Raw genomic sequence first — 12,724 nt, 5'->3', positions numbered from 1 at the left:
CATAGTTCTGCTCTTCTAATTAAATTTCTATGAACACTTTCTAACGTATTCGATTGTTTTAAAGTATGAAAGGCTACAATAATCTTTTCCTTCAATTGCTCGCAACTTGCGATTTCTTCAGAATAGACAATTGATTTGATATGGCTCCATAAATAAAAGTCAAGCGGAGTTAAGTCAGGAGAGCGTGGTTTCTCGAAAACAAAGCTTCAAACGAAAATTCTACATTTTCGACTTCTTTTTTCGCTTAGAATCACCTCCTTTCCGCTTGTACCGCCAGTTACCAACCCTGTATATAAAATATGTAATCTATGAAATTTACGATCTTCGCTTAATTTAGATTGCAAATTTCGTGCAATTAGAATTTCCAATCTTTAAATTAATATTAGTGGTTGTCCCGAAAGCGTCTTTCTTTTACAAACACGTCTTCCACAACAATGCATCTCTGCACAAACACAAAACCCAATATCGTTGTGATCTTTATCTTAATAGAACTAAATGCATGTAGTCGCACATAATTCAGTAAAATAATATAAAAGAAAAAATATCGTGCATCTATCGTTTCCTTATAAAGAAACCTAATACAAACTTAAAATGTATCGCCGCGAGTTAATTACCTAAAGATTATTTGAAATTGTCATAGAAACTTCCCCTGATCTCCAAACAGCTAAACTAAATTCAGTAGGACTGGTTTATTCAAACGATTCGGACATTTGTATCCTATCATCCACTTCGAATCTACGAAGGGATGCGCGAATTTATTCGCTGTACGCGTACCGGTTGTTAATTTACGGAAACGAGCGCACTGCAGTTTCGATATCCGCGAGGCAACCACCTCTCTCTGCTGTCGTCGACACACGCCCGTGTTATCCAGTGAAAGGCACGATAATTTCGCGTGTCGTATAATTTCGTCGATCGAAACGTAACGCGGTAGTAAATTAGCTTTACGCTAATTATAATGAAAAATTGAAAGAAAAGAAAAAGGGCTCGGAATAAGAATTTTTAAATGGATACCACTAGGTCGTAGGTGAACCACGATTATCTGGGTCAAACTGTAGGGATGTTACGTGGCAACGATTATCGGTAATTTGTTGATATTTATTAATTTATGATGTACAGAGGGTTGCAAGGTTTAACAGCAAAACTTTGTTGGTATATCCTGTGGGTATAATCGGGCAAAAATTGCTCAACGATATAACGACTTACGAGAGTTTTAGAATATTTTTAAGGGTCTCCCGCGAATCATCATGTGCGTTCTACGAAGCATTTTGAAAATTTATTGGCATTGTAATCACAGGCTATCGTGATATCATATAGGCGAAGTTGAGATAAGTTTGTAAAAAAGATATATATATACATGTACAGAAGCCACAAAATATTTGGCGCAAGTATATGCTTCGTAGAGACGACAGGAGTACTTTTGAACAATCAATCGTTCGTTCGATGGGGCCATTTTTACGTTTGTTACACGTCTGTCGTGGCTGTTCGCTCTACATATCAATTCTTTGCTTATTTTTCCAAATATATGTTCGTAGTAAATATCTTGTAGCTCTAACGAAATATGGAAATATTTCGGATAAAAAGTTACGTAGCATAATCGGTATTTGTATTTCTAGGCTTATCCGAAGAGAGACATCACCAATATCGTGGAATCGTCTCATTACGTGAGGGTTAACGGCTGGTGCAAGCCAGGCAGAACTAAATGCAAATTGTCACGTTGGGTCAAGCCGTACAGATGTCTCGGTACGTATTAGCATCAGAATTGCTCTCTGATAAGTGATCTGGATGGACAGTGTTTCAGTTTTCATTTAACTTTAGCAGCTCGTTTCGATTTAATGGAGTCGACGTGGCTTTCTAAGTCAATAAGGAATAGAATTTTGACGCGAAGGTGGAATTTGAATATGCAGATGTATGTACGCGAAGTGATTTCTGGCGCAACGTTGAATCTAAAATATGGAACAAAGGATTCTCTCTTTATCTTCTTTTTATTCGAAGCATTGCCTCTGAGAGAGTCTGATTGCGACGAACGACATAAAAGACTACAATATCCATTAGCACGATTTTTAATTTACCCGATCCTACCGTGTATTCCGTGTATTGTAAGTTACGAAGGCTGTCAGTGGCATTGACGAAGACGCAGAACAGAAGTTGAAATTGAATATCCTAGATTTGAAGAAACTCGACTCTGATCTAAGCTGAATGGTCATCTACCGTATAACTCAGCGGTACCAATTAAGAAGATCGCGTTCATAATTCCTATTTCTACACGTTAGCGTAAATGTCTGTAGAGAGCAGAGTCGTTAACGCGTTGAAGCGAAAGCGAGAAATTAGTATGTTAGCTTGGCAATTTCAATGGGAAAAAGCGTACACGGACGATTAGTAAACACGTACTTTTACTATTTGCGTTTGGTAAAAGTGTAGATAAAAAGCTGAATATTCAAATGGCAGTCGGGAACCTAACGCGGTGAGAAGATCTCTGTTGAAAATGTAAAATCGCCTGCTGCTGCCGACTAAAAATATATTCAAAGATACGTTCGACGATTTAATGTGCCAGCGTATGATATTACTTTTTACTCTTGACACTGGTATATTTTTTACAACGGAAAAATTGTGCAATGAAAAACATTTGCATGTCCCAATAACCATTTTGTAACACCGCTGATATTACTTTTATGCATATCTCGAACAAATTTAAAGAAAGCTCCCGTTTTCTCCACCACTGTTCTTTTTTTCCAAAGTTATTGCATTCCGTGTGAAATTTATGAATTCGAATTTAAATATGTATGAAGCGTATCTGTGCTATAGTTTACCTGCGTACGTTTATTAGCTGTAGCGAAAACACGGTTTATTGCTCTATTCTCGCGTCAACTGAACGTGTATTCTCGTTAATAAATATGATTAGCCGGCTATATGTATATCGCCTTTGCTTTGCAACGTGGCATTCATAAGGAAGTGAAAAGAAATAGGTTAAATAGATCCGGATGAAATAAAGCGTTCGTTGAATAGGATCACGCGTACACAGGATGTCCTGGATTTTCTCTGTAAAATATCTGTCAGCATATACCGCGATTAAAAACAAAAGATAAATTGTCATACAAACATGGTTCCAGAAATTCTTAATTAAAAGCGTTATAACAAAAGTACGAAATAATAAAGGACTGTCTACCACCGGCTCTTACCTCCAGCATTTATAATAACTTTTGTGTAACAGTTTTCACGGTCTACAAGTGAACAAAATTTCATACCTTTGTTCCATATCTTTTAAGATTAAGCGTTACATGGCACAGGTTACAGCGATAAAGTTTGCCGCGTTTGGCACATCCTCTGTATAATATATGTTGTTAAGAAATGATATTTCCTTTAGATCGTTATCTCTCAATCTCTCTGTCCGTTTATTAATTCTGCGAATTTAACGAGACCCGGTTCGGTCGATATGAAAATTGCTGCGACGCACAAATATTTCCGACTTGACGCTCATAATAATCATTCCGTTAGGATAAGATCTTTATCCGTGTTTATTTTTCATTTTCCATTTTCCCAGTGCCTCGCAGGCATTGTATCGACGCGATCCGGCTAATATATTCGCTTTAAAATTCAAATCCCCTCCTCTCGCCCAGTTTCCCGGTAATTTAAATCTTCTTGGCGATCTTAACAAACGCTTATAACCGTTAATATGCTTTCCTCGACTTCGTCCATGCTAATCGGACGTCCCATTGCCGTATCATCGTAATAACAGATTTCCTCGAGGATCGTTTAATTCGTGCAACAAGAAATATTTCAGTCATGCTACCGAGCTTGGTAATTGGGAGCAGGGATTTTTTATTCCCTTATTAAATAGGAAATTTCATTCCGCTTAACAGGTTTCCACGTTAAAATAGAATTCAACGAGATTGAAGTTGTCCAAGATGTTTTTGATATTTGAATTTTAGATGATCGATGAATCGTTTAGCTTTAACGTACGACTATAGGCCAGGCGTATAAAAATTGAAGATTCACGGAGCGCTTGTCGAATCGCGGCCTCGCACACGAGTATAATAAAACGATAGGATGGCCCGTAATAAAAAAATATCGCACTACACGTCACAACGTTCCCCCATAGAATCTCTACTCGAAGCTGATAAAACGACTACGAGAAAGAGATAAAATTTACAAACAGCCCCCGTGAAGTATCCTTCTGGTCATTGTGAACTTTTCAATGTTTAAATTTCAACTTTTTCCTTTTTCGCGCAACATCTCCGCAACGATGGATTTTAAAAAAATAGCGTAAAAAAGGTATCGCTGGATTTTTCCAGCTTACAAATTCTGTTGCTGTTATAAATTTGCGTTCATGCCGGCGCATTTATAAATTCCGAACGACGAATGAAACGCAATTTAAACGTTTGACGTTTTCGGTATTAAAATTGTATTAAAAGCTCGTTGTACAATTTTTGCGAAACGTTTCGAAATCATTTATTTATTCCTTTTGCGTTTCATTCTGTTTGTGTAAAAAAAAAAAGAAATGTAATAACTCGCGGCAATTATTCATAGATGAAACAGCTTGGGTTATAAATTGGCTGCTATAAACGTTTCCTAAGTTCCCCGAATAAAAATGTAACTCCTTTCTCTTCGATTTTAATAAGGAGCAGTAATTTCAGCAAAAATTATTTAACTTCGCCGTGCGTACCAGATACCAGCTATTTATAAATTCGATGGGGTTTTCGCCTCGTAACGCGACTAACAAGAAATCTACAAATTCTGAATTCTTCCGCAAACTACGTAAATTTATTAAACTTCAACTCTGTTCATCTGAAATATCTCCATCGTTTCGAGTATGTAACAAGCGAAAGCGTTAAAAGTACAAAAATTGGTACGGTTCGTAAAATAGACAACTCCGAAGAGGCAGAATTTCTTCATAAATGCGAAGATGAATTTTTTTCCATTAATGGAATATCGTATCGCGAGTATCGACTACGTAAATATAAATGTTGCGATAAAAAGCGTTTCTAGTTTCGTTGCTAATTCGCGTACACGAAATTCGATTGATTTATGTAAACTTTCACGAGCGACTGTATAACTTTTAGTCCACGCAGCCTGTAACAACCAAGTTGTTAATAATCAAACTGTTCCCATGACTTCGTACACGTCGTAAACACCTGCCGGTGTAGAGTACGGAACGTAATCCCAAGCGAATTCTGACCGCAGTCTTAGGATGCCGTATACAAGTTTGCACCCCCGAAGCGAGCCACTCTGATTTGCAGTTTCTGCCGTATCGATTCCTGCGAGTCGTGTCGAGTGGAGTTGTGCCGCGTCGTAGCGCTAGAGTGGCTCTCGTTAAGGGGTTGAGTAGACAGCTATGGACCTGTACGTGTACCATGTGACGCGATCTCTGCCTCGTGTCTCTTTCAACGATAAATATAGGCGTGTCCATGCCACAGTACCCGACCTTTTCCCTTCGCTTTTATTCACATCGACACGTTCTCCTTTTCAGAGGGACCGTTCCAAAGCGACGCGTTGCTCGTGCCGGAAGGTTGCCTGTTCGACCACCTTCACAATCAGACGAAATGCTGGGAATCTCACAGGTAAGCGAGCCAACGAGCGAGCGTCTCGTCGATGACGAGCCAACGTCGGCGTATCGATTTACGTGTCCGCCACCGCGTAACCCTATCCTCCACGACCATACGCTCCATCGGGGTTCCCAGTTCGATAATAATTTCTAGTTGCCTTTGAAATAAGGTACCTGCTGCCTCGTTAGGTGACCGCGGCTAATCCCACCGGAATTTTCAGATGGCTTCGTGTTTACTCACACGCTCGGTTTGGTTCATTAAACGTTCCTTAGTCGAATAAAAATCCACGGTCTACTAATAAGCGGACGAACGTTTGCATTTGTTTGATGCTTAATTAAAATCAGCAGAGGAAGATGACGTTGCGACTTACTCTGCTGATTCAAGGCGATGCTCCAGGTGCGTCGCGATAGCTGGACCGCGGACGTTTGTGCAGCTTTATATTTTTATGAATCCCAGAGGCGAACAACATTCGTTTCGTCTATCGAACGTTATCAATAGGTACCTCTACTTTGCATATTTTATACGTTTTCGCGCACGTGCATTCTGTGGATTTTTGCAGCCTTAGAATTCTCGAAAATTCATCGACATCCACGGTCTAACGATAGACCGAAGAACGTGTCCGATGGGAAGCGCTCCGTTGGAAGAAACGAATAGAATCTCGCAAAGCAGAATATATAACGCAATTCTCTGAAACGCAAGCTCGTAATTCGCTGAAAGGAACAGAAACTGGGAACATAATCCGGGAATCTTCCGTTTCAGGTGGAACGCGACCGCAGCCGACACTTGCAGAGAGAGGAATATGAACCTGAGGAGTTTCGCGATGTTGTTGCCCTGTGGAATATCGCTGTTCTCCGGCGTCGAATTCGTGTGCTGCCCGAAACACCTCAAAGGTACGTAACGTACGTACATTCTCTCATATCATCATTCACGTTCATTCATCGACGACTTTTCTCATCTCTGTGTTGAACAGTGTAGCCTCTCAACGCATTCGCTGTTACCGACGCACCGGTTGCGTCCAACGCAACGATCTAATTGGCGCTATTTAGTTGCAACTCCGTTGCGTTTTATCTTTCCTCCCATCTTAACAAAGTTTTGTTTTTAACAAAGTTTTTAACAAAGTCATTTTGTTCTGACAGTTAAACGATGCAACGAATGATGACGCGATAGGAGATTGTAATTATTGCTTGAAGCTAAAGGTGACGCGTGGAGAAGAAACTCAATTCCAGTGATAAAATAATCGTATGGCAGTAGCAGCGAATGGGTTACACCGTCTATATGCACTGAAATGAGACGCAATGCACGTATCCGATTTTAAGTTACGACATTTGATTCTGTCGAATGCGAGAATACATTCTGAAATCCTTCGATGCGTGTCCTGAAGTCGATCGAGTCGACTTGTACAAAGTTCCGAGGAGAAGACGTTAAGAAATTTTATTGGGAATATTAAACTTCGAAATCGCCAACTTCGCCTGATATATCGTGTACAAGATCGTGAAAGCATTCGAATACCCGTAGACGCATTTTACGAGCGCGTTGTTTGCGTTATACGGAACGTTTGGAAGTTCCAAGTTAAACGAACTTTTGCCGGTTCAGTTCGCTTGTCCGAATATCAACTCCTATTACGTAAATGCAAAGCTATAGGCGATGGAGAAAATTCAACTACCGTGTTATAATATGAACCACAGTACGTGAATTATTTGTTCACCGATGAATTCAGATGAATAGGGTTTCACTGTAGTCTATTGTCGGAATTTTATTTTCCTACCTTGTTGCATATTACAACGTCGAATCCATTACTTATTACATTTCCGCTAACACACACACACACATTTTCTGTCATATCAGTCGCGATATCGACGATATTAGTTTGAATTTCAGGAATGACGAGTAGCTCCTTCTGCGCGAGAAATTGAAAAAGAAAAAAAAGAAAAGAAAAGGAGGAAAGAAAACGATCATAAGCGAATAAATCAGAGAAAAACGAGGAGAAGATTGGCTCACCGTTATGGTCGATCTTAAATTCACGAATTTTTTCGTAAGAATATCTAGTCGATTTATGGGAGATCGCCCTGAACACTTTATATTTTCGATAGATTTACGTTCCCCTCTCGAAGCTCTTTTACCGAATGAAAAACGCCTGGTTTCAACGTGATGGAATTTCCATAAATCCTGTTCGTCTTTCCATAAACTCTCGACGATTGGCCATATTTTATGAAAAATTTTGCTACAGCCATTTGTTTTAAATTTTATATTCCATTTTTCTTGCAACACGCGTCTCACGCACGTTTTTACAACAACCAAAAAAAAAAACAATGTTTGCAATAACTAAAATAATTAACAGTGTTTGCCTTGCGCATATCGATGAAAAACGTAATCTGATTATACAGCGGATGAATGTGATTATTCACATTGTTGCAATTTTACCGGAAAGAGAATCGCGCTCGAAACTTTATCGCTGTATTTCGTACAGCAGATTAAACGAAATTCATGAAGCGATATTTTTGACAGTAAATTACATTTTCTATCTTTTTTCTAATTTTCGTTCAAATCTACCCCATTGCCAATTAATCCTACGTTGTCCCTTCCTGTAATCCCACCCCATGTGAAATTGTCTTTTCGTTTGGTTTCGCAATGAAACGTTCGTCTTCCAGTCTCTCCGAAACTCAGAGAGATAATTATATTTCCGACTAGACCAAAGTTCCGAAAATTCGTCGATTTAACTGCTTTTAGAAGACTTGCATCGTAAACCTTCGTAGATCGTCCTCATTTTCGACTATGTCTTGTTCAAAAATCCCGCTGTTCGATGCCAGAAGAAAACGATTATCTTAATGTCAGGGATATTTTTCGAAATCCAGGGAATTTATCGATTAACACATAAAAGGCCAGAAAATGAACAAAAGACTAGTTCGCATGTTTTCCTACCCGTCATATTCCTATTGAAATTCGTCTTACCGTCTCAACCGTAAGTTGTATCGTGAAATCTAGAACTCGATCCGTGCATTGCAACATGTTTCAGATGTATATAGGCGATAATAGTAGATACTTTGTATTTTGCACGCTCTGCCGTTGTCGTTGCAACTCACAGTAGCTCGTTGCATGATTATTATTGGAAAACGTAGCTATGAATATAAAGCGAAGCAGAGTCGAAGTTAAATAATTCGTCCTCACCGATACCGATACTTATAGCGAGCTTCGATCGTAAATGACGAAAAACCAGGTATTCGCGAATAAAGATATGGAACAGTTGGTCTGTTCGAATAATTATCGAAATAAAAATTTATTCGAATAACGATCGATTCTGCTTACGATGTAAAGTCGGTAAAACATGTTGGCCTTATTTTGTGTCCGCGTGTATGTAGTTATCGATTCATTCTCACGAGTCGCGTGTTTCGAACAACATAGGAGTCGAACTCGCGGCCCGACGTTTGATCGCTGGAAAGGAAAACGTGTTATTGTAACCCGACCCGCGCGCAAAACGATGGAAAATATTACGTAGCCCGATTTATCTATTCGAGTAAATAGTATCAGCGTTAGCTGGGAAAAACGCGTTCTTTGTCGTTCTCTCGCGTTCCATTCTCGCTTTAAATCGGGCCCTTTTTCGCCACGTCGAGCAATACCATTCTGGAATTCATCGAACCTCGTAGTATCATTGAATCGTTTCAACGATTCTCCTCGTTGTTCCGTTAATCATCGATGTATGTAAGCTTTTAACGAGGTGACAAAGGAGACTTAACGTTTGGAAAACGTGCCTGTGACGTGCGAACCGTTTAAAAAGCACGACGTACCCGAGAAGCGAACGAACGACGAGAAAAAGGACGATTTAATAAGAATTGAACGTTCTAATAACGCAAATTACTTTAATAATTAAAACCCGCGTCTGTTCGTTCCTCGCTCGATATTGATCGCGAACAGCCGTCTGATAGCGAGGCTCGTGCAAGCCATGAGTTCAAGTACGTCGGAAAATTAGATTCGAACGGCCAATTATACGCTGTACCAGCGAGCCGAAATATTTATCGATGCTGTATCTTCGTCGCTAAATCGCACGCTGAACACCATTGTTCGTACCGTACATTAATCTCCAAGTTTAGATACTTTCGCGAGCCACTGTACGTCAGCCAATGTGGAAATTCGTAGAACCAGCCTTTTTACTCGAGTATTTCGTATTTAAGGGATGTCTATGTACATAGACTTTCGCGATTGACTGTAAGCTCCGTATTTCCAATTACGTTCATGAAAATCTGACTTTACATAAACATCCGCAGTTTACTTATCAACGGTAACGTACACGTTGAACTTGATCGCATCGCTACTTTGTGCTCTATTTGCGATCGAGCGTCGTTCGGGCAGCTTGAAAACGGGAGAGAAAGAGAGAGAGAAAGGAAGAAACGGAGAAAGAAGGTGATGGAGAGAGAGAGAAAGAGAGAGAAAGAGAGTGCATTAAGAAAGTGGGTACACTTCGATTCACCCTCTCCGTTTCTCCACGGGGTAGTTTACCCTTGCCGCTTCTATCTTACTCGCTCGTGCAATCAATAACGACCGTCGACGTTCCCGACGACTGCGCAACGTAATACTATGGTTTTGCCCGTTCCTGCGCATCTTTTCTTTTCAATACACGATGCCGATATGCCTGCTGTACGTGTGTAGCTAATAAATTGCAGCCAATACGCTTATCCATCGTAGCCGCACTGTCTGCTGGCTTGATTCGCGACACGTCCCCTTGGCTTTCCACCCTCGAGCTTACTGATCAATAGGAATGACCGATGAATCACCGACGAAATTCCAACCTCCGCCACCGCAACCATCGTCGACCAACCACCGCTCGTAGGGTGGTGCTTCTGCCGGGTTTATTATGTACGCCGTGTTGACAAGCTTGTGACGAAGTCTGAATCACGAAGAGGAGGAGATAGAAAGAGAGAGAGAGAGAGAGAGAGAGAGAGAGAGAGAGAGAGAGAGAGGTGATTCTATCGTATAGCAAGAGAAAGAATCAGTTGGAGAATGGAGAATAATCATTTATTTTCTACATTGGCCGGTGGAAAGAAGGTAGAAGTTTAGGGGTTTCAGAGCTTATAATTTCTCAGAGGGTTGTAACCGTCAGAAAGATGAAAAGTTGAATTAAGGAAAAGGGTGATGATTAAATCTGATATAATAAGTAAAAGACGGTTGGCGATTTCGTAGATTATATTCTTCAATCTCTTAGATTATATATTCTTTTTAATAAAGAATATTATAAAATATTGTAAATAAGGTATGCTTCTTCAGAGACCTGGAGAGTATTCCTTTAATATAAGAATCGGTGTTCGAAGCGGCAAACAATGCCAGCAAATTCTCTTAAAATTACCTTATTTCAAATTATACGGCCAGTTCGGCGACACGTCCAACTTTCCTACCGTCAAATTCTTCTACTCGGAGAAGACTGATAGGGGACGACAGGTAACGGTGACGAGTTACTTGTTTGCACATTTTGTTTATGCCGCTATTTTTAAGAGAGCCGAGCGTCCAGCTGTGCACGGTTTTCAACGGCGGCGATTTTCACGGACGAACTGACAAAGCGTTCTTTCCCTCTGTGTCCGTGAAAATACGTGGAAAGCCCTCGGTATCGGTCGGCCGGAGGGGTTGATCGTCGGTCCCCCGTTTCTTTTCGGTATATCGTCGGTCAAATCTTGATATTTCCTTCCTTCGTCGTTGGAAACTTGCGGATGAGTGTCCCCTCCAGGGGCGGGTTCGATCAACGACGATACGTCGATACGTTCGTGCAATAGCCGGACGATATTCTCGATGGAAAAAGTGCCAACACAACCGCCACGTGACCCAGATAAAAGGATAGCGGCGAGGATACGACGGGCGAAGCTTTTGTCTGCCTTTGCAGAACTCGAGAAGTCAGCTCATCAGCGTGTCTATTCTCGGAGAATGGGACATCTCGAGAACCTAGTTAGTCAAGACGGCTGTCCTCTTCAACATAACAGAGACAAATTAGAGTTTTTCACGGTGGAAAAGGGACGCGAGTCGCGGGAAAACATCGCCTCGCCGGAGATGCAACGGACAGGCGGATTTCGAAATGCGCGATCTCCGCGGTCTGTACCTCCCCTGCAATTTGCATTCGCTCTCCGTGTAGTACTATCGGCAGCTTTTATGTTAGCTATGCAAATTAATTCCGTGACTCTCTCTCTCTCTCTCTCTCTCCTTCTGTTTCTGTCTCTGTCGTTTTGCCGAGCGGGATTCAAATTTTTCTTTATGCGTCGCGTAATACGAATTTAAATCCTCGTTGAAAGGATGTCGGTGAATAGAAAGGATTTTCGTCGCACTGCATACGTGTCAGCCTGTGTCAGGTGGATGTGCAAAGATTTGACTTGAAACGAAGTCAAATGACGGTTTCGGCAAATAAGTTGTTTCGATCGATTTGCTACTTCTCTTTCAGAAAGAATTTACTGAAAACGGTAGTTTCACTCTATTTCGACATCGAATAAAGAATTTTCATATACCTCTCGATCTTAGCAGTCAACCAGTTAGCTGTTGCGATTTCTTTGAAAACTTTGAAAAGCGCGTACCTAAAACGTAGAGTATACTCGTCGAACACAGAGTATGCGTGACTGTTGCAATCGAATCACAGAAAATAGAGTTAGAAAAAGAATAAACCTTTTTATCTTTGAATTTTATTATCGACAGGGCTCGTCGTAACGCAAAACGTTGCCGCTTCTTCGCGACGAGTATACTCGTCGGAAACAGCTAACTGGTTAATCACTTCAGATAGAAGGAGGGATAATTTGGAATGTCAGAAGAGTTTTCTTCAAACGGCGGACAAAACTTGGGCGGAATGTGACGAATTTTAACAAGTCCGACGATCTCGGTAAAATATTATTTACATTTATGTGTAATTTGCAGAAAATATGAAAGCCAAGAAACCGATCGACCTGCCGATTCCCAAGGGTATGGACGAGGATCTCGACGAAGACGAGGATGATCTCGAAGATGACGATGGCCTGGACACCGACGCAGACGACGAAGATGACTCTGAAGCTGATCCCGAGGACGTGCTTAGCGATCAACCCGACGATGACGAGAGCGACGAAGAATATCTCGACGATTACAATTACGACACCACGACGAGGTAAATTTGCATCGAACCTGCAAGCTTAACTCATAAATATTAAATATAATTTTAATCGATAAGAACCAGTTATATACCGTGT

At 40.7% G+C, this 12,724-nt stretch overlaps 1 protein-coding gene across 7 annotated transcripts in view; it reads left to right on the top strand.

Annotated features, from left to right (window-relative positions):
- LOC122571730 (amyloid-beta-like protein) overlaps nt 1-12,724 on the top strand; it is a 49,021-nt gene that overhangs the window by 28,741 nt on the left and 7,556 nt on the right. For all 7 annotated transcript variants that reach the window (XR_006318201.1, XM_043735811.1, XM_043735815.1 and 4 more), the window contains 4 exons: nt 1,614-1,740; nt 5,465-5,555; nt 6,300-6,430; nt 12,417-12,642. Coding sequence is in view for 6 of the 7 variants with exons in the window: in XM_043735811.1 (XP_043591746.1) it covers nt 1,614-1,740; nt 5,465-5,555; nt 6,300-6,430; nt 12,417-12,642 (575 nt within the window). In the remaining variant the exon portion in view is untranslated. The remainder of the gene's footprint in view (nt 1-1,613; nt 1,741-5,464; nt 5,556-6,299; nt 6,431-12,416; nt 12,643-12,724) is intronic.

Source organism: Bombus pyrosoma, linkage group LG10, assembly GCF_014825855.1.
Source record: "Bombus pyrosoma isolate SC7728 linkage group LG10, ASM1482585v1, whole genome shotgun sequence".
NCBI lineage: Eukaryota > Metazoa > Arthropoda > Insecta > Hymenoptera > Apidae > Bombus > Bombus pyrosoma.
The sequence above is the reverse complement of the archived record's forward strand: the minus strand, read 5'-3'. Positions and strand labels throughout refer to the sequence as shown.